At 37.1% G+C, this 20,572-nt stretch overlaps 1 protein-coding gene across 1 annotated transcript in view; it reads left to right on the top strand.

Moving 5' to 3' along the window:
• The window catches only part of LOC126888205 (cytoplasmic dynein 2 intermediate chain 2-like), a 72,790-nt gene that overhangs the window by 21,824 nt on the left and 30,394 nt on the right, over positions 1 to 20,572 (top strand). Inside the window, exon 7 of the mRNA XM_050656259.1 lies at positions 15,634 to 15,824. Coding sequence (XP_050512216.1) covers positions 15,634 to 15,824 — 191 coding nt within the window. The remainder of the gene's footprint in view (positions 1 to 15,633; positions 15,825 to 20,572) is intronic.

The following is a 20,572-nucleotide window of genomic DNA, read 5'->3' on the forward strand; positions in this document are numbered from 1 at the left end:
ATACATTCTCCGTTAATTCTAGTTCAGGCTTCAACATCTACCACTGCTTCTTGAAAGATTTGCTCAGAGTAGATGTTAAACAGCAGTGGTGATAATATACATCCCTAACGGACCCCACGTTTAATTTTGATATCGTCTGATTCTCCTGCCTCTGTCCGGATAGTTGATGTTTGATTCCAGTACAGATTGCTGATAATTATCCATCAGCTTGTCGTGCTTTACTGTATCGAACGCTTTATGGTAATCAATGAAGCATGCATAAATATCACAGTTTACGTCTCTACATTGTTGAAATAGCACTTGTATACTAAAGCGAGCCTCTCTCGTACCCAATTCATTCCGAAAACCAAACTGTGTATGGCTGATTTTCTCTTCGCACAGTCTATATGTCCTTTGATGTCTAATTTTTAGAAATAATTTTAAAATATGGCTCATTAAGCTGATGGTTCGGAAATCACTGCAGAATACGGATGAAGAATCTCAAAACCTATGAGACATTACAACTTAAGATCAACCTTATAGAGCGTTCAGCAGTTATATTAAGGCATTCCAATTCCTAAAAATAAGGTGGCACTTATTCCCCACTGGCTCGCAATACCTCCATCTCCCCTACATATGTTTTAAACGCCCGCACTATATTGTGATATTCGGGGTTGATTTCATAACGCCCGATAAAGGCACGTGGTTACCAGTTACCATGGAAACGATATGCAGTAACTAAAAGATTTTCGAGGTAGGTCCTTTGGACTTTTTCTTCTAATTCTTTAGATATCTATATCACTTCCTGCTTGTTTCTCGCTAATATTGCTATATAATTTTCTATTTATATTGGCTTCCCGCAGCACATTTTACAGGAGACGATAAAACCGAATAGATAAAAGTGCCTTACCTATTCCCTCCGTGCATGACTGACGCCACACCTAGCGCCTTTAGTCGATAGTCTCCAATACACGCTGTACGCAGTATAAGGCGTCTATTGGAGACAACCGGCTAAGTCGGTGGTCACTTAAATTCATCCCGTAATTTAAATTTGTTTTAGAATTACCTACTCTTTTTTTTTAACTATTTTCGGTTGTAAGATAGTTTTTGTCCTTCAAAGTCTATAAGTAATGAAAATGAACAATTTTCCTACGGCGCGCGTGACGCTGTACGCAGCCTACAGCATCTAATAGAAACCACAGCCTTACCTTACATTTTTGGAGCTCATCATTTGAGGCATGTGATAAATACATATTGTGAAGTGGAAAATTTTTAATAATTATTTTTTAACAATATTTTTCCAATTTATGTATAAATTGGATGTAGTATTAAGGTGATACAGTAGCGATCAACAGGTAGCCAAAACGCGTTTCAAGATTGCGGCTGTAATTTTGAATATTTTTTCGAGATATTTGGCACACGTATTCGTAATATAATAAAGAATGGCGGTACAGAGCCCAATTTGAAAAATATATTAATATGTGGAAATTACTCTGTAATTAAGTACAATATTAAAAAAACGAGCCTGTACCGCCATTAAGAAGAACAAAAAAATACACCTTCTTCAAATAAACTACAAAATCTAGGCATCGGATAAAAAAGTTTATTTGAAGAAAGTGTATTTTTTTGTTCTTCTTAATGGCGGTACAGGCTTGTTTTTTTAATATTGTATTTAATTACAGAGTAATTTCCACATATTAATATATTTTTCAAATTGGGCTCTGTACCGCCATTCTTTATTATATTACGAATAAGTGTGCCAAATATCTCGAAAAAATATTCAAAATTACAGCCGCAATCTTGGAACGCGTTTTCGCTACCTGTTGATTGCTACTGTTTCCTCTTAAGAATTGGATTTCTAAAAATTCATTACAATTTATTTTTACAACTCCAAATGGAACAGAAAGGAAAAAATCTATCCTCGTTTTAAAACTAGGAGGAGTAATTCAAATTTATCGCGCTGTAATGCTTGTTGTTAATTGATCCAACCTCAGGCAATTTACTCCACTAAATTAGGAAATTTTGACACTATATATATATATATATATACAGTGCTGTTTTTGTAACAACATAAGGTTCCGGTACGCAATGGTTCCGGTACGCTTAGGTTCCGGTACGCAATGTTCTTGGGGGTCTGGGGAGTGTTCATAGGGGGGTTCACCCCCGCGAAGACTTTTTAAATTTATCATTAATAAGGGCGTTTTAAAGCTTTTTGGGAGCAAGGGAAGAATTCAGGAATTTGTCTATAATTTTGTTGATTTTTTAAATTTTTTGTACCAAGAGGTGCCGGTACGGCGTACCGGCGCGTACCGTCACAAAAACAGCACTGTATATATATATATATATATATATATATATATATATATATATATATATATATATATATATATATATATATATATATATATATATATATATATATATATATATATATATTTATGACATTTTGACATTACTGACATTTAAAACTCATGGGTGAATTAGGTTTTTTGTGTTTTCTGAGTTATTCCTTTAATTATTAGATTTTTAGTCTGCCTTATATAAAAAAATGTTGTTGTTAAACAGCAACTCTTTATCGAATTGTTATATAATTAATTAGTTATATAAGTTGTCCGATACTGATTACTGGATTACCGTCGAAGGCCGACATGTTCAACCAAAAAGGAAGATGAATCTGGTGATTTTTATAGTGACATTATTTGGCGTGAATATGTCTTTTGAGTTTACTCTTCCTAGTTTAAATCTAATTTACATGTCTACACATCTAATGTCATTTACATCTAATTTACTCTTTTTCTCTAATTTACATGTCATTATTGGAGATCTATAGAAATTACACTTACTATTTTGGCTATTATTAGTACAATTAAATACTTACGCAACACTTTACAATTTTTGATAAAATTTGTTACAAATATGTACAAACAATGAAACAATGACAATGACATTAAAAAGATACCTCCAATATTGTCATATTTCGCCGATAATCACGTTGGCATCGTTTCGGGATACTCCCACCATGGTCACGCACGGAGCGAATAATATACAGGGTGTCCCAAAAAGATTGGTCATAAATTATACCACAGATTCTGGGGTCAAAAATAGGTTGATTGAACCTCACTTACCTATATACAATAGTGCACACAAAAAAAGTTACAGCCCTTTGAAGTTACAAAATGAAAATCGATTTTTTTTCATATATCGAAAACTCTTAGAGATTTTTTATTGAAAATGGACATGTGGCATTCTTATGGTAGCAACATCTTAAAAAAAAATTAAAGTGAAATTTGTGCACCCCATAAAAACTTTATGGGGGTTTTGTTCCCTTAAACCCCCCAAACTTTTGTGTACGTTCCAATTAAATTATTATTGTGGCATCATTAGTTAAACACAGTGTTTTTAACATTTTTTTGCCTCCTAGTACTTTTACGATAACTCAGTGTTACAACATATTAGTATATGCATGGTTAAGTACGATTATAGAGACCTGTTATAATCTGAAAATTTATAATGTACATTTTTGGGTATATTTTGAAAAAGAAGCCACATCTCGATAAAAGTTGACTTGTCAAAAAAAGTCTAAAAGGCAAAAAAGTTTTAAAAACAATGTGTTTAACTAATGGTACCACATTAATAGTTTAATTGGAACGTACACAAACAGTTGGGGGGTTTAAAGGAACAAAACCCCCATAAAATTTGCATGTAAATATATTAAAAAAGAAGCCGCATCTCGATAAAAACTCGCTTATAGAAAAAATACTAGGAGACAAAAAAGTTTTAAAAACGTTGTGTTTAACTAAAGGTACCACAATAATGAATTAATTGAAACGTACACAAAAGTTTGGGGGGGTTTAAAGGAACAAAACCCCCATAAAATTTTTATGGGGTGGACAAATCTCACTATAATTTTGTTTTAAGATGCTCCTCCCATGAGAATGATACATGTCCATTTTTAATAAAAAATCTCTGATAGTTTTCGATATTATATTGAAAAAAATCGATTTTCATTTTGTAACTTCAAAGGGCTGTAACTTTTTTTATGAGCACATTTGTACTAAGGTAAGTTAGGTTCAATCGAACTATTTTTGACTCCAGAATGTCTGGTATAATTTATGACCAATCTTTTTGGGACACTCTGTATATCTACCATAATATCGTGGTCGATTTTTGATATTGATAGGTTTCCTCTATATCTTTTTCAGCAATAAAATCTGTTCTGTTCTGCTTCCTCCTTGTCTAAACCTGCTTGGTATTCGTATTCACCAAATATGTTTTTCATTATTTTTATTACTATATTCGTTATAAGCATTGCTAATATTTTGTATGCGACGTTTAGCAGTGCTATGCCCCTCTAATATAATTTTTTTGGTAAATGTTCTTCATTCCATATTGTGACGTGATTTTGTCACCAGACTGTTTTCAGCTCCTTGCCTATTTATTATAATTTAACAGAAAGGATCTTGTTTACCGAATTTTAATGCATTTAAAAGGGTACCTTTTAAACAGGTATATTAACCGCGATATTTCTTTCTAGAAAATACTTATTTGATATTTATGTAAATAACCTTTCGATTGTTATTCTAGAATAAGATGAATTCTTCCGTAATAATCTTTCATATTCTGGAGCATTGTAATAATGTAAAAATAGGGGTTTTTGGAATTAGTAAGTTAGTTGTGAATTTGAATACGTCGGGGTATTTTGATATGTGTCGGGCACGATATATTTTTGTAACTGTAATTATGTAAGTACATTATTAGATTTGGTGTAATAAATAAATTAGATATCGTAGTTTGTAAAATAAAAGATATACATTCAGTGTCTTTCATTTGTTTAGATGTAAGTTATTAAAAATAAATAAATCAACTAAATTAAACTTAGTGCTAAAAGAACCTAAACTACATCAGAAAAGTCAAGTCAGTATCTTAACAGTGGTGTCAGAAGTGGGGTATTTAAAAAAAAATAAAATTAACATAAATTCGCGTAAATACAGTTTGGAATCTTTAAAAATAAATAAATATAAATCGTAATAAATAAAATGTGTGACCATGTCTTCACAGCATAAGCAGAAAATTACTGATCTGCTCGTTAAGGAGCTACTCAACGAGTTAAAAGAGAGAGACATGGACACGAAAAGGCTGATCTAGTCGAACGTCTAAAGAACGCTCTGCAAGAAGAGGGTCAAGATCCAGAAACCTATTTGTTTAAAGACAAGTATGCTGCTGTGATCTCGTCAATTTCGAGAGTATCGACAGACATTACATCGTTAGAGAACAAGGTTTCTAGTGAAATCCCCCAAGTTTCTGGCAAGATTGCGAAAGTTTCGACAGACATTACATCGTTAGAGAACAAAGTTTCGGTGGATATAACATCATTAGAACATAAAGTTTCTAGTGAGATTTTGAAAGTTTCGGGTGATATTTCAACCCTTGAAAGCAAGATGACTAACGAGATCTCTGTTAGCATCTCTAAGTCACCTCCGATTTTGACGACAAGATATCATCCCTAAAATCTACTTTTGAAGAAAAAATCAAGGAAATGGAAAAGAAAATGGAGGAAACGGAAAAAGTAGACAAAGGGGTGGAACCCATCTTAACAGACATTAAAGATGATGAAACCAAATACAAATTGGAGGCACGGCCAATAGTTGAAGGGAGTGTAAGCCATGCTCGTGTTAAGGTGCCAAATTTCGATGGAAAGTCATCATGGAACAACTACATGAAACAGTTCGAATCGGCGGCCAGAGCGAACGGATAGTCCGAAAAAGAAAAGGCTGTAAACCTCACTATTGCTCTTCGAGGCAACGCTTTGGATGTCCTCCAAACCATAGCCGTAGAGGAGACAGATGACTTCGAACAGCTCAAAAAGACACTGAATAAGCGATACGGGCACGAACATTTAGAGCATGTCTATCAGTCGCAGTTTAAAAATCGAAGACAAAAGAAAGATGAAGCTCTTCAAGAATACGAGGTAGATATTGACAGGTTAGTACGATATGCATATCCAACAATTCCCGAAGACATGATGAAAAAGTTGGCTGTTCAAACGTTCATTGATGGCCTTCGTGATCATGAAATGCAAAGAACACTGCGATTAGCTCGTCACAAGACGCTGGTTGATGTCTTGTCCGCCGCCCTCGAATACAAATCAGCTACCCAAGCCTCTGGTGGGTACAGTAAAGTTAGGACTGTGAAAGAGGAACAGGATGAGGACAAACTTGACCAGCTTGTTAATATGATGAAAGACATTGCATCCAAGAAAACGAAGACCATAAGGTGCTGGAATTGTGGTGAAATGGGACACTACGGAGTTCACGTAAGTACCCTAGGTACAATAGCAATCAAGAAACTCACCAGCAGGAAAACTAGAACGGGTCGGCCTTAGGGGGGCAGCTTCGACCGCAACTTTTCCAAAGACCCTCTCATACTAATAGCTTCTTTGAAATGTCGTGAAGATAGTGTATATGTAGATTGAGAAATAAATGGTAAAAAGTATACATTGTTGGTGGATACCGGAGCAACCAGGACCATTATGCGACCGTCAGTTATAAACAGTCGTAAGAAGCTCTTACCAACGCGGTTGCGACTGCGGACTGTCACAGGTGAAAATGCCAACATCCACGGAGAAATCCAGATACAATTAGGGATTGGAGCAGAAAAGTTCGTCCATACTGTCATAGTTGCAGACATCGAAAAAGATGTTATATTAGGAATGAACGTAATGAATTTGCATAGATTTCAATTGGATTTTAAGAGCAGGGTAGTCAAAGTTGGCAACGAGGAGCTATTTCTTCATCCACATGATGACAGCACTGTGCCAGCAGCCATTAAAGAAGATACAGTTGTGCCTGCGAGGAGTGAAACGATCATCGTAGCGCGGCTACAGGGATTTGTAGAAGAAGGAACACCTGTTATGATGGAGCCATGGAACCACGACGAGGAGGTTGGCCGAGGAATCCTAATTGGAAAGGAATTGGTTACTTCTGCTAAAGAAATTCCCGTGAGATTGATTAATGTCAATGACTACCCGGGGACCATCAAGAAGGAGACAAAAGTAGGAACTTGTGTACCCGTGACGTCCATAATTCGTCAGACGACAACATCAGATAATTCCAACGACAAGTTCGACCAAATGGTTACAGTTGCAGGCCAGTCTCTAAACCGAGTGGAGAAAAGGAAATTAAGGGAATTTCTTCGGCAATATCGTGACATATTCGTACCGAAAAGAGGAAAGACAAGAAGAACGATAGTTGTCAAATATAAAATTGACACTGATACAGCTAGGCCAATTCGTCAAACAGCTAGACGATTACCACAGGCGAAGAGAGAGAAAGCTGAAAGGATTGTTCAAGAAATGAAGAGAGACGGGGTGATAGAACATTCTACGAGCCCATGGGTCTCTCCGGTGGTCCTGGTCAAGAAGAAAGATGGAACTACGAGGTTCTGTGTGGACTACCGTTTGTTGAATAATGTTACAAAGAAAGATAGTTATCCTCTGCCTCGAAACGACGACACGTTAAATACATTGGCTGGAAGTAAATTGTTTTCTACGTTGGACTTGAAGTCTGGATATTGGCAAGTAGAAGTGGATCCAGTGGACAAGGAGAAGACGGCCTTCACTACAGGATCTGGATTATGGGAATTCAAGGTTATGCCGTTTGGACTCTTTAATGCTCCTGCGACATTTGGGAGGCTTATGGAAAATGTGTTAAGAGAGTTATCTTGGAAAACGTGCCTGGTGTATTTAGACGACATAATCGTTTTGGGGGAGACGTTTGAAGACCACCTGAAGAATTTAGAAGACGTTTTTAATCGACTTAAAGCTACTCAGTTAATGTTAAACCCCAAGAAATTTCAAAGTAAAGTCAATTATTTAGGTCATATAGTCAGCAAAGAAGGATTGGCGTTGGTTAAAGGAAAAATCGATTCCATGAAGGAATGGCCTGAACCAACTGATTGATAAACATCAAATGAGAAGTTTTATGGGGCTATGTACTTACTACCGGAGGTTCATTAAGAAGTTTGCAGATATCGCTAAGCCATTATCGCGACTTACAGAGGAAGCAAGGGATTACTGCTGGGATGAAGACTGCCAGACGACCTTTGAAACTTTGAAGAGGCATTTAATTACAGCGCCAATACTAGGGTATCCCTGCCAGAAGGAGAGTTCATCTTAGATACGGATGCAAGTAATGTCGGAATTGGAGGAGTGCTGTCTCGGATTCAAGGAGGACAGGAAAGAGTTCTGGGATATTTTAGTAAAGTACTTTCAAAACCTGAACGAAATTACTGCGTCACGAGAAGAGAACTTCTAGCAGTAGTAAAATCAGTGGAACACTTCTATCAATACCTCTATGGAAGGAAGTTTCTAATCCGAACCGACCATGCCGCCCTTAAATGGTTAATGCAGTTTAAGAATCCAGAGGGTCAGATAGTCAGATGGATTGAACGACTTCAGGAATACGATTTCAAGATCGAGCATCGGGCCGGAGTTAGTCACAGGAACGCTGATTCTCTATCTAGAAGGCCGTGCCCAGCAGAGTGTTCCCATTGCAACAAAACAAAGTCAAAGGAAGTAGCAGTACTAAGAACAACAGTGGTCAATGACGAGTGGACGCCTACCAAGATCAAAGAAGAGCAAGAGAAAGATCCAGTTTTACAGAAGATTCGAAAATGAAAAGAAGAAAATCGTCTACCATCTTGGCAAGAAATATCAAGTCTAGGCTCAGCAGTTAAGACGTATTGGGCCCAGTGGGACTCATTCATCTTGGAAGACAACTTGCTTAAACGAGTAATGGAAAATGATGATGGTTCAGCGAGGAGAACACAGTTGGTGATTCCGAAGAGCAGAGTAGCCGAAGTACTTCGTCAGTTACACGACAGTCCATCAGGAGGGCATTTTGGTGTAAAGAAAACCCTTCAGAAAATTGGGGAACGATTTTATTGGATGAATAGTTCCGACGATGTGAAGGACTGGTGTAAGAAATGTACTACCTGTGCTAAAATTAAGACCCTACCGGAAAAGAAAGGCTCGTATGAGACAGTACAATGTTGGAAGTCCGTTTGAAAGAATAGCTTTGGATGTTGCCGGGCCATTTCCAGAAAGTGAAAATGGATGCAAATACATGTTGGTCGTAATGGATTACTTCACGAAATGGGTGGAGATCTACGCGATTCCGGACCAGAAGGCCGCCACTATTGCAGATGTGCTAATCAAAGACTGCATCAGCCGATTTGGAGTGCCTCTGGAGATCCATAGTGATCAAGGAAGAAACTTTGAGAGCGATCTATTTCAGGGAATATGTGATAAACTAGGCATGAAGAAGACGAAAACAACGGCCTATCACCCGCAATCGGATGGAATGGTGGAGCGTATGAATAAGACAGTCGGCAAGTATTTGACAAAGATGGTGTCCAATCATCAGCGAGACTGGGACCAGTACCTTCCGTTCTTCGCAATGGTCTATAGATCTGATGTTAATGAATCAACGGGACAAACACCAGCAAAAGTCCTATTTGGACGCGAGATGCGTCTACCCTGTGATTTAGAGTTTGGATGTCGACCTGGAGAAGATGTGGCTGGTGAGGATTATGTGAATGAATTGCGAAGAAGAATGGACGACATACACGAGTTGGTCCGTTCCCATCTTCAGATCGCTAGCGACCGAATGAAGAAACGATACGATACCCAAGCCGAGAAGGGATGTTTCAAGGAGAACGACAAAGTCTGGCTTTATAATCCAAAGAAGCGAACAGGTTGTTCTCCCAAGTTGCAGGAGTTCTGGGAAGGCCCCTTCCTCATTGTCAAGAAGATTAATGACGTTATCTACCGAATAAGCAAGATTCCTAGGGGAAAGCCGATGATAGTCCACCATAACCGGTTGGCGCCGTACGAGGGGGACCACGACGCAGAAAAAGAAGTGGAAGTAAACCAAGTTCGAGAAACACCTGACCTCACGTTTGAAGAGTTCATGGGGGCCTATGGAAGTACCGGTAAAGCGAGACATGGTGTTACCACTGAAGAAAAGCGAGATCTACTCGCACTTCCCGATGACTATTCACTAGCCCATACCATCCCGGCCAGTATCAGAGACGCACAAGGGTTGGCATCTGCCTTTCGAAGAAAGTTTGGTCTAGTTGCAGAACTTCAATGCCAACCAGGCCCGGACAGGGCCGCCGGCCCACCGGCCCGCTGGCCGGTGCGCCTTTTTCCTTCGTTAGTATATCCATTAAAAAAATTAAACGCTGAAATTTTTTTTTAAACTTTACACAAAGACTAGGTGGCAACCATTCCCCTAAAACTGTTTTTACTTAATGAAAAAACAGAAACTGCTATAGAAACCTATATAATGAAGCGAGTGGGTATAACAAAGTATAACTTTTACCAGGAATCAGATAATCAAATAGCACAGATACGACGCGCGGCGCCCTCGAAACCATTTTTACGATTCGGGCGCCTTTCGTAGGTATCAATATCCGGTGTTTCTATTATAATACATAGGTAGCTTAGATTCGACGCGCGGCGCCCTCGAAGACAATTTTTACGATTCGGGCGCCTTTCGTAGGTATCAATAATTTTCGCTGTTTCTGTTATAATAAATAGCTTAGATACGACTCGCGGCGCCCTTGAAGACCATTTTTAGATTCCTTCGCCTTTTGTAGGTATCAATATCCACTGTCTCTATTATAATAAATAGCTTCGATACGACGCGTGTCGCCCTCGAAGATATTTTTTACGATTCGGGCGCCTTTCGTAGGTATCAATAATTTTCGCTGTTTCTGTTATAATAAATAGCTTAGATACGACTCGCGGCGCCCTTGAAGACCATTTTTAGATTCCTTTGCCTTTTGTAGGTATCAATATCCGCTGTCTCTATTATAATAAATAGCTTCGATACGACGCGCGGCGCCCTCGAAGATAATTTTTACGATTCGGGCGCCTTTCGTAGGTATCAATCATTTTCACTGTTTATGTTATAATAAAAAGCTTAGATACGACACGCGCCGCCCTCGAAGATAATTTTTACGATTCGGGCGCCTTTCGTGGGTATCAATTTCCGCTGTTTCTGTTATAATAAATAGCTTAGATACGACTCGGGGCGCCCTTGAAGACCATTTTTAGATTCCTTTTTCTTTTGTAGGTATCAATATCCACTGTCTCTATTATAATAAATAGCTTAGATACGATGCGCGGTGCCCTCGAAGACCATTTTTAGATTTTGGCGCCTTTTTTAGGTATCAATATCCGCTTTATATTATAATAAATAGCTCAGACACGACGCGCGGCGCCCTCGAAGATCATTTTTAGATTCTGGCGCCTTTTGTGTCAATATCCGCTGTTTCTATTATAATAGGTAAATAGCTTAGATACGACGCGCAACGCCCTCGAAGATAATTTTTACGATTCGGGCGCCTTTCGTAGGTATCAATTTCCGCTGTTTCTTATATAAAAATAGTCTTCGAGGGAGCTGCGCGTTGCATCTAAGCCATTATTTATCTGATACTTGATACAAACAGTGTTACATCCCACAATTGGCCTATAATATACAGGTGTAGTTTTCTGCTCTCCATAACTACATCATACATATAGGATTGTTGCGCCCCTGAATCCTAAATAATGAAGCCATTGGGTACAACAAAATACAAATTGTAAACTTGTATCAGGTATTAGATAATCAAATGGCTTAGATGCGACTCGCGGCGCCCTCGAAGACCAATTTTACGATTCAGGCGCCTTTCGTAGGTATCAATATCCGCTCTTTCTATTATAATATTTATAAAAGTGTTACATCTTACAATTGGCCTAAAATATATGAGTGCAGTCTTCTGCGCTCCATAACTACATTATACATGTAGGATTGTTGCGCCCTAGAATCCTACATAGTGAAGCCCGTGGGCGTAGTAGAAACTAAACTTTGTCAGAATGCGCAAAAAGTGGCCATTTTAATGTTTGGTAAAAATGTTTAAGAAATTCGATATGCATCCTTTAAAAATAAGAGCTTGCCGATATTGTAATATCCCATTAATCATTTACATCCCATTTATACTCGGGGCACTGAAGTGAGGCAAAAAGTCGCCTCATTACTGAACTCTCGTGCCTGATGGCCTCCCTTGCCACATCTGTAGCAGGAGTCGCTCTGTTTTCTCCCTTGCAGTCGGTTTTACCATGACCGAACTATAGGTATCTAAAGCATCGCTGAACATGCAGTCTCTCTTTCGTATCTTGCACGAGTTATAGCCAATATGTTCTTTTTCCAGTGCTTTTTTGGCTGCGATGCGCGTCAGTCTGACTGTGACGTTTGTGTTGCCTTCTCTATTTTCCCTAATAGACGCGAGTTTGATGTGTTAGATTTTCTGCTGCCGGTATATCTGCGAACCTCTCTCAGGATTTCTTCCTTTTTGACATCACTGTCTATATTAAATATATCCACCTGGTCCTGATATTCCCGGACGTTCTCTACTACGTTTTCCTCCGTGCGGGCCACGCTTATCTTCTTCAGGTGTTCGGCCTGTTCTTTCCATGCCACTTCGAGCTTTAGGTCCCTGTACCTAATCTTCTTAGCGCTTTTGACATCAATTTGACTTTTCGTCGTGTCTGCACTGCCTTTGTTTAGCTTTAGCAACTCGGCGTAGGATTTTCCACCTCCCTTCACGATCACCTTCTGCGTCACCACGTTCATACTCCTGCAGCGCGAGGTGGAGGTCCATACCCATAAAGGTGACTTCGAGAAGCTTCCTGAGGTTCCTACCTCTGTAGCCCCCCTATAGTCTTAGGGACGCCTCTCTGGTCTCCAGTGTCTCTATGGCTTCCCTCAATAATTTAGAGATAATTGCCAGTAGTCTCTTGTCCCCTTCCATTTCCGTCACCCCTTTCTCTACAGGGATCATGAAAATAGGCTGACGATTTCCCCGGTTCTCTTTTTCCTAACTCTACCTTGTAATTGTGATCATAGAATTAAGTGGGAGGTCTCTTGGTCTGTATGTACCTACTGCACTTACTACTAGTTTCGGTTTTTCCTGGTCAGGTCGTTGGACCTTTCCCCTTCACATAGAAGTCCAGGTTCCAAGACCATTGCTAAGTCGCCTGGAGGTTTATTTCCTCTTCCCGGTTTGACGACCGTAAAGTAAAGTGATCTTCCTATTCAAATTTATAATGTTAATTTTTTCAAAGCCTCTTTCCCTTGAGTTCAGGACCGTTGCGATCATTTGTATCTTTTTTTCACTAAGTTATTCGGGAAAGAACTCTTCGAAGTCCATTTGTGTGGACACGCTTGCCGCCTCTTAGTCGTTTCTTCCTCACCGCTTTTCTCCACTATTATATTTCGGTTATCAATGCTGCCGAGGGCGACTTCTCTGAAAGTGCCCTCCATGTCTTCGGTGGACAGTGGTCTTCGATAGTTTAAGGACAGTGCGAGACGGTTCTCCAATAGGAAGACGATCAGTGGAAAGACCACGAAAACGATGGAACGACAACTTACTAGAGGCACATTGAAAAAACAGAGAGTCATGTCTATACAAAAAGAAGAAGATGTCTTTGGTGACTCTTTTAAGGTTTTTTACCTCATTCTTGATTTCGACTTTCGTGTTCTTATGGTCGGACATTAGTTTCACTAAATTATTTGTAACTCTGGTAAGTTTATTCATTGCTCTTACCATAGCCGTTATTTCGGAACTCTACTCCTTCTCTCTAGATCTTTTCTCCCTAAGTGAGGAGCTCCTTTTCAAGGTTGCCTCCGCTGGAAGCTCCATTTTGTTCAGGTCCCTACCCCTGACCGGAATTCTTCCAACAGATCCCCTTTTTCCGAAGCCGCCTTCCTCTTTTCTTCTTCGCTGAGTACTTTCCCTTTGTTTCCTCCACTACCGATGAACACGATATTATCATCTCATTCATAGCTTGTTCCAGCTTGCATCACCACCGGTGACTAGCTCTATTGTCCCTTCGTTTTGTTTTATTTTTTCCTGCGTGATTAAATACTTATCCATATAGTTCCCATGAGTAGGGGCGAATTATACTGTCCGGCGAGGCAGTGCGCCATTACCCACGTTAAGGCTTGAATTTCAAATTTCAAAGGGTTTAGTCAGTTCTCCGAGGGCTCTGTTTGCGGCTGTCTGATCTAGGTCATTCACCACTCAGGCACGGATCGCCTGACACCGTGTGGTTGCGGATATTTTATCTAGGTTTACTTTATTATATGGAGTGTTAGAGCGCTCTAAAAATTTGAAAAAATTCAAAAAGTGACTTATATTGAACACCAATCATGATTTTTGTTAATTGTTTTTGAACCGGTAGATTCCTCTGTAGAAGCAGTTGAAAAATTACTCACTTTTCAAAAATTTGTTTTAAATCTCCAGAGATCACCAAAAAATGTAACGGAGTAAAAGGGATATTGGGAAACTGAAGCTATTATATTTTTATGGCATCTTAATATAATTTACTATTTCCAATAAAAATAGTAAATTACTTTATGGATTTAAATTAAAATAAACTTAAAAAAATCGCAAGTAATATTTATAGCGTTACTTGAAAATATATGCGTTAGGATTTGAAAAAAGTTTGATGTGAAGAAGGGGGGGGGTCTGGCGCCTTTTTTAGGATTTGGGTTGGCGCCTTTTTTATGTGCCAGTCCGGCCCTGATGCCAACTGCCAGCTTCTGGCAAAGCATTGAAACTCCAAGATGCATCACGTTACCTATTCTATCTGGTAACAAAAGACACTGTCCATGACCAACCTACCTACCAAGATGTATGGGATGCATTAATTCAATTGAGAGAGCACGTGTTGGAGTTCGACGTGCAAAAGTTAGCCATGCCAAAGTTAGAATGCCGCCAATTAGACTGGAGAGTTATCCGAAATATGGTAGAAGAAATTTTCCAAGGCACCGAGGTCCAGGTGTTAGTCTGTTGCAATCCGCATAGTTACTGGTGCGGAACGAAGAACGTCCCCTGCCACTTTTACACAACTGGGAGTTGTAAAAGAGGGTCCAGTTGCAGATACCAGCATCCAGTTCGAGTCCCGCCAAGGTTCCAGGAGGAACCTTCTTTTAAGGAGGGGGCAATGTGACGTGATTTTGTCACCCGACTGTTTTCAGCTCCTTGTCTATTTATTATAATTTAACAGAAAGGGTCTTGTTTACCGAATTTGAATGCATTTAAAAGGGGACCTTTTAAACAGGTATATTAACCTCGATATGTCTTTCTAGAAAATGCTTATTTGATATTTGTGTAAATAACCCTTCGATTGTTATATAAGAATAAGATGAATTCTTCCGTAATAATCTTTCATATTTTGGAACATTGTAATAATGTAAAAATAGGAGATTTTGGAATTAGTAAGTTAGTTGTGAATTTGAATACGTCGGGGTATTTTGATATGTGTCGGGCGCGATATATTTTTGTAACTGTAATTATGTAAGTATTTTTATTAGATTTGGTGTAATAAAGAAATTAGATATCGTAGTTTGTAAAATAAAAGATATAAATTCAGTGTCTTTCATTTGTTTAGAAGTAAGTTATTAAAAATAAATAAAGTCAACTAAATTAAACTTAGTGCTAAAAGAACATAAACTAAATCAGAAAAGTCAAGTCAGTATCTTAACAATATCAATTATTTTAATTATGTATTCGTTTTCTCATATGCAATTATTATAATATTTTCAGATATAAAATTAAGCCACCATTATTAAATAATGTGCATAGAAACAACGATTCTCCTATTAATGTTTTAAATAAAAACCCTAATGGTATAAGTTGTTTTGACTTTTCCAAACATGTACCGGACATGTTTTTGGTTGGATTAGAAGGAGGTCATATAGTTCAATGTTCACTGCTTGGGGCAACAGAATTGAAGGGTAAGTACTAACACCACTAACAATACAGGTTATTAAATATTCGGAGAATTTACACGGGATTCGCAATCAGTAAATAACCAACGATTTAACTGACCATCTATGATAGTCCTTCAAAGTTCTCTCAAGTGCTTTTTTAAATAAATGATCCGAGTAAACTTTGAACTTGAGGCCTTTGAAATGTGGGTTTAGGTACCTCAGAATATTGAGAATATCGTGAATGAACAGAGCAACAAATTAAGCGGTAATGCAGCATCTAAATAAAGAAAGAGAAGTACTGAATATCATAAAAAGAAGAGTACTTTGCCCATGTGATCAGAAATCCGAAATATGAAATGCTACATGTATTCTTCGCGTCAAGATATAAGAAATTTGGCCTGGCGCTGGTGGGATGTCCCTACCGATTTAGTATCATAAAGGGTCGTTTAAACACAGCGATAAATCAAACAACTTATCAAGGTCAATCGAGTTGTTGCAACTTATCATTGTGTGTAAACGGTGCATCGCACAACTTATCAAAGTTGGAGTTGGGTTGAATGTGGTATCGCATTGAATCGCAGCGTCTAAACAGTGTTTCAACTTGTCATCACAACTAGTTGCTGTGACTTATCGTTGTGTTTAAACGACGCTTAATAACAAACAACAAACCCTCCAGGAGCGGATTCGCTAAAATTAAGGGGAAAGGAACAAATGCAAAATTTTGACGCCTGTCAAAATTTTCAATGTGTTTTAAATGTAATCATTTTTTTCGAATCCTGAGAAAACTAATATGTAAGTATTTTTGAAAAATTTAAACGCAGAATGAAAAATTACTTTATTACCGAGGGCCGAAATTCCCTTGGAATTAATTAAAAGTTTCTTTTGAATGAGATATTTGAAATTAAAAATCACACTAAATTTTCTCTTAGTTTTTCACCCCTGTAACTACACACACCGGCAAAATTAGCCGAAGACTTTAAAAATGGGACATGTTTGATGTCTTGAATTTCCTAAACCACTGGTCCGATTTGAGTGATTCTTTAAGTATAGTATAGCCTTATTATTTAAGAATATGGGTGTAATAATATTGTTGCTGGACAGGTAAATGTCATTTTATACCGGGTGTTACAATAATACTGTGTTTTTTTCTTAAAGTTCGGAACACCCTGTGGAATATTCTAGCATATATAAAATATTAAAATTAAAACTCGATTGTAGACTTAGGCTTTCTTAACATTTTCTTTTTTGATTCATTTGCTTATGTTGTACAATAAAAAAGTTATGTGCTTTAACAACTAGCCATGCTTTTTATCAATAAATCCTCATAGTAGGGAGGAAAGTATGCTAAATTTGCAGTTACTCGAGCGTTATGGGGACCTACTTCATTGTGAAGAGTGGGTGCTAAAACCAAAAAAAGGTAAGTTAAGTTTTCCATAAAGTGTGGGACTCTCCATTTTTTAATTTAATTTTCCATTTCTCCACCAATAGTTTTTTCCAATTATAGGAAATATAGGCTATATCTATCCATAATTGGAAAAAATGTTGCTAATAAAAGTTGGTTATTTTTACTTCAAGGATCCAGATCTGCAATAAAAATCGGGGGCTTCTATTTAAGATTTTAAAGTAACCCCTCACCCCACCTCCGTGTGGGGTCGTGTTTGGTACCATTCGGTGGATTTTTGAAAAATATTGAATAGGTGTATTTTGCAGTTTTACGATCTGATGTTCATTTCGCGAAATATCGCAGGGTTCGTATTTAAAATTTTTAATTTACCCCCACCCCTCTCCGTGGGGTGTCACGGGCCCCCACGGGGTGGGGTGTGGGATTTAATTTAAAATCTTAAATAGGAGCCCCCAATTTTTATTTCAGATTTGGATTCTTTACGTAAAAATAAGCAACTTTTATTCGACACATTTTTTTGAATTATGGATAGATAGCGCTATAATCGGAGAAAAATGATTGTTTCAAATGGAAAATTAAATTAAACAATGAAAAGTCCCGCACTTTATGTACAACTTAACTTAACCTTTTTCTGATTTTAGCACATACTCTTCACAATCCAATAGGTCCCCATAACGCTGGAGTAACTGCAAATTTAGTATACTTTCCTCCCCTACTATGAGGATTTATTGATGAAAAACATAGATAGTTGTTAACGCACATAACTTTTTTATTATCTTAAGTAACTAAATGAATCAAAAAGGAAAATGTTAAGAAATCCTAATTCTACAATCGAGTACTAATTTTAGTATTTTACATATGCTAGAATATTCCACAGGGTGTTCCAAACTTTAAGAAAAAAACACAGTATGCTTGGTACATCCGGTATAAAATGATATTTACCTGTCTAGCAACAATATTATTACAACGATATTATTAAATAATAAGGCTATAACATACTAAAATAATCACTCAAATCGGACCAGTGGTTTAGGAAATCCAAGACATCAAACATGTCCCATTTTTAAGATGTTCGGCTAATTTTGCCGGTGTGTGTAATTAAAATAAACATTATAGAAGTTTTCAGGGACTTTCGGCCATCGGTAATAACGTAACGGGTTAAAGCCGAAAGTTCGTACCCATCCCCTTAACAAAAAAAAATTCAAGTCTTCAAGTAGATATAATATTTTAATGGGGTTGGAATAATAAATATAAATTTAAATATCATATCATTATATTTATTACGTATTTATATCTATGTAGTTATAGGTATATTATTATGTACAATGAAATAAGAGAAATGAACAAATTAAAGAAATTAAGGAAATTAATGATAATAACAATAAAAGATTAAAAACGTGGTAGCAAAAATCAGAATTAAAAAGATAACATAATAAAAAATAACAGAAAATAACATAGAAAAATAAAGTTTGAAGTTTAGACGGAAAAAAATAAATACAAATTACAACTCTATGTCACTATCGCTGTCATCTTCACTAGAATCGTTATCTAATGTTATAATTATTGGTTTAATATGTGAGGTTAATGTTCTGTAATGATCTTCCGTTTTTATAACATGTGAAACACAATTTTGCCACAGTGTTGGGGAAATCTTTTTTATTTCTTCTACAACATGTGACACCGATTCGCTACTAAATTTGGGACAGCAGTTGTTTTGCCGTAAACTTTCTTTAAGTTGGCTCCAGATTAATTCAATGGGGTTGAAAACACAGTAGTAAGGAGGTAATCGCAATACATTATGACCATCACGTTTGGCTAATTCGTCTATAACAAATTGTTTCTCAAACACTTTTGTGTGAAGAACTTCCAACATTTCTTTTTTTGTATATGTTTCTTCAAAGTACAAATCATTGTCATACAAAAAATCAGATATCTGTTTTTTGTCGAACCTACACCGGGGATTTTTCTAATTTGTTCGCTGTGATACGTTGCGTTATCCATTACAATTACACTTTTTGGAGGCAAATTTGGCAACACCTTCTTTTCAAACCATTCCTTAAAACAAGCTACTCGTCATATTTTCATGGTAGTCCAGCTTTGAATCCTTAATGTTTTTTGCCGATAGTAAAAAACTTTCCCCTCCAAGCCAGCCATTTTTGGATCCAATGTTCAGAATAATTATTCGCTGACCTCTATTAATTGGATAATTGGGTGCACATTTAATAGAATCGTCTGTCCAAGCTTTTTGAGCAGTATCGTGGGTATCGAACCATGTTTCATCTAGATAAAATATCGGTCTTCCCTCATCTCTAAATTTAGATATAGCATCCAAGTATTCATTTCTCCATTTAATTAGACGAGGAGAATCCATTATTGATGATCGCTTATTAATTTTCTTGTATCGAAAACCAATGTGATTCAAAAATCTTGATAAAGTTGAAGGCGAATACGTAATGGAATAGTCTTTAACAAGTTGATCGTAGATCATACTAAGCGTTGGAACTAGGTTCTTTGAATAGAAATTGTAAATTGCTCTTCTAATTACCTCAGCATCTTTTTCATTTACTGCTTTATGTGTAGAAAAGTCACTCCGCTTTTTACGAGGTTGAATTCTATTCGTAACAATTTTCCACACTGTTGTATATGGCATCCTTGTCAGTCGATATGTTGTCTTGATGAGGAATTTACCGTCTTCTGGATTTGGATTATCTTCTTTCACAGTTTGATAAACATTCCTAATAATTTCTTTGGCATCATCAGATAAATGTACACGTGTTTTACACTTAGCACTAGCTTCACCGACTTCAGACATTTTACTTGAATACTCGCGATCTAACCTTCTATCTAAATGCAAGAAAATAACTGCCTGAATGTGCCTGAATGTGCTCATAATGTTCCATAATGTATGTTTTCTGGATAAATAAATGATACTTAATTTTACCTAAATACCTATAAGCACGAGAATTATGTGTAAAGCTATAGAATAATAATTAGAGGTATATCTTATCTTTAACTAATGCTCTTTCTAATGATTCTTTAATTTTTTTTTAAGATAGAAAGCTGCATTATCGGAAGTCCATTTTGTTTAAAGTGAAAACGATATAAAACACATTATAATCTAACTCCATAAAATTTACGTAATGAGCGCATTGGACATAAAAATTGTTTGTGATCGTTTGTAATTGATTCGAAGCAAGTTAATTTCAGATGACTAAACGAATTCGTCTACAGTAAACAAAATTTTTAATACATTGTCTAGAAATTTTAATTTTAATAATTTATTTGCATTGATAGGTAACGAGTCAGTTCTGTAAATAATATGAAGTACGGCCCTAGTAGCTGTTCCAAAACTATTGCCACCCGTCGCAAA

The sequence above is a fragment of the Diabrotica virgifera genome, chromosome 7 (assembly GCF_917563875.1).
Source record: "Diabrotica virgifera virgifera chromosome 7, PGI_DIABVI_V3a".
In the NCBI taxonomy this organism is placed as follows: Eukaryota; Metazoa; Arthropoda; class Insecta; order Coleoptera; family Chrysomelidae; genus Diabrotica; species Diabrotica virgifera.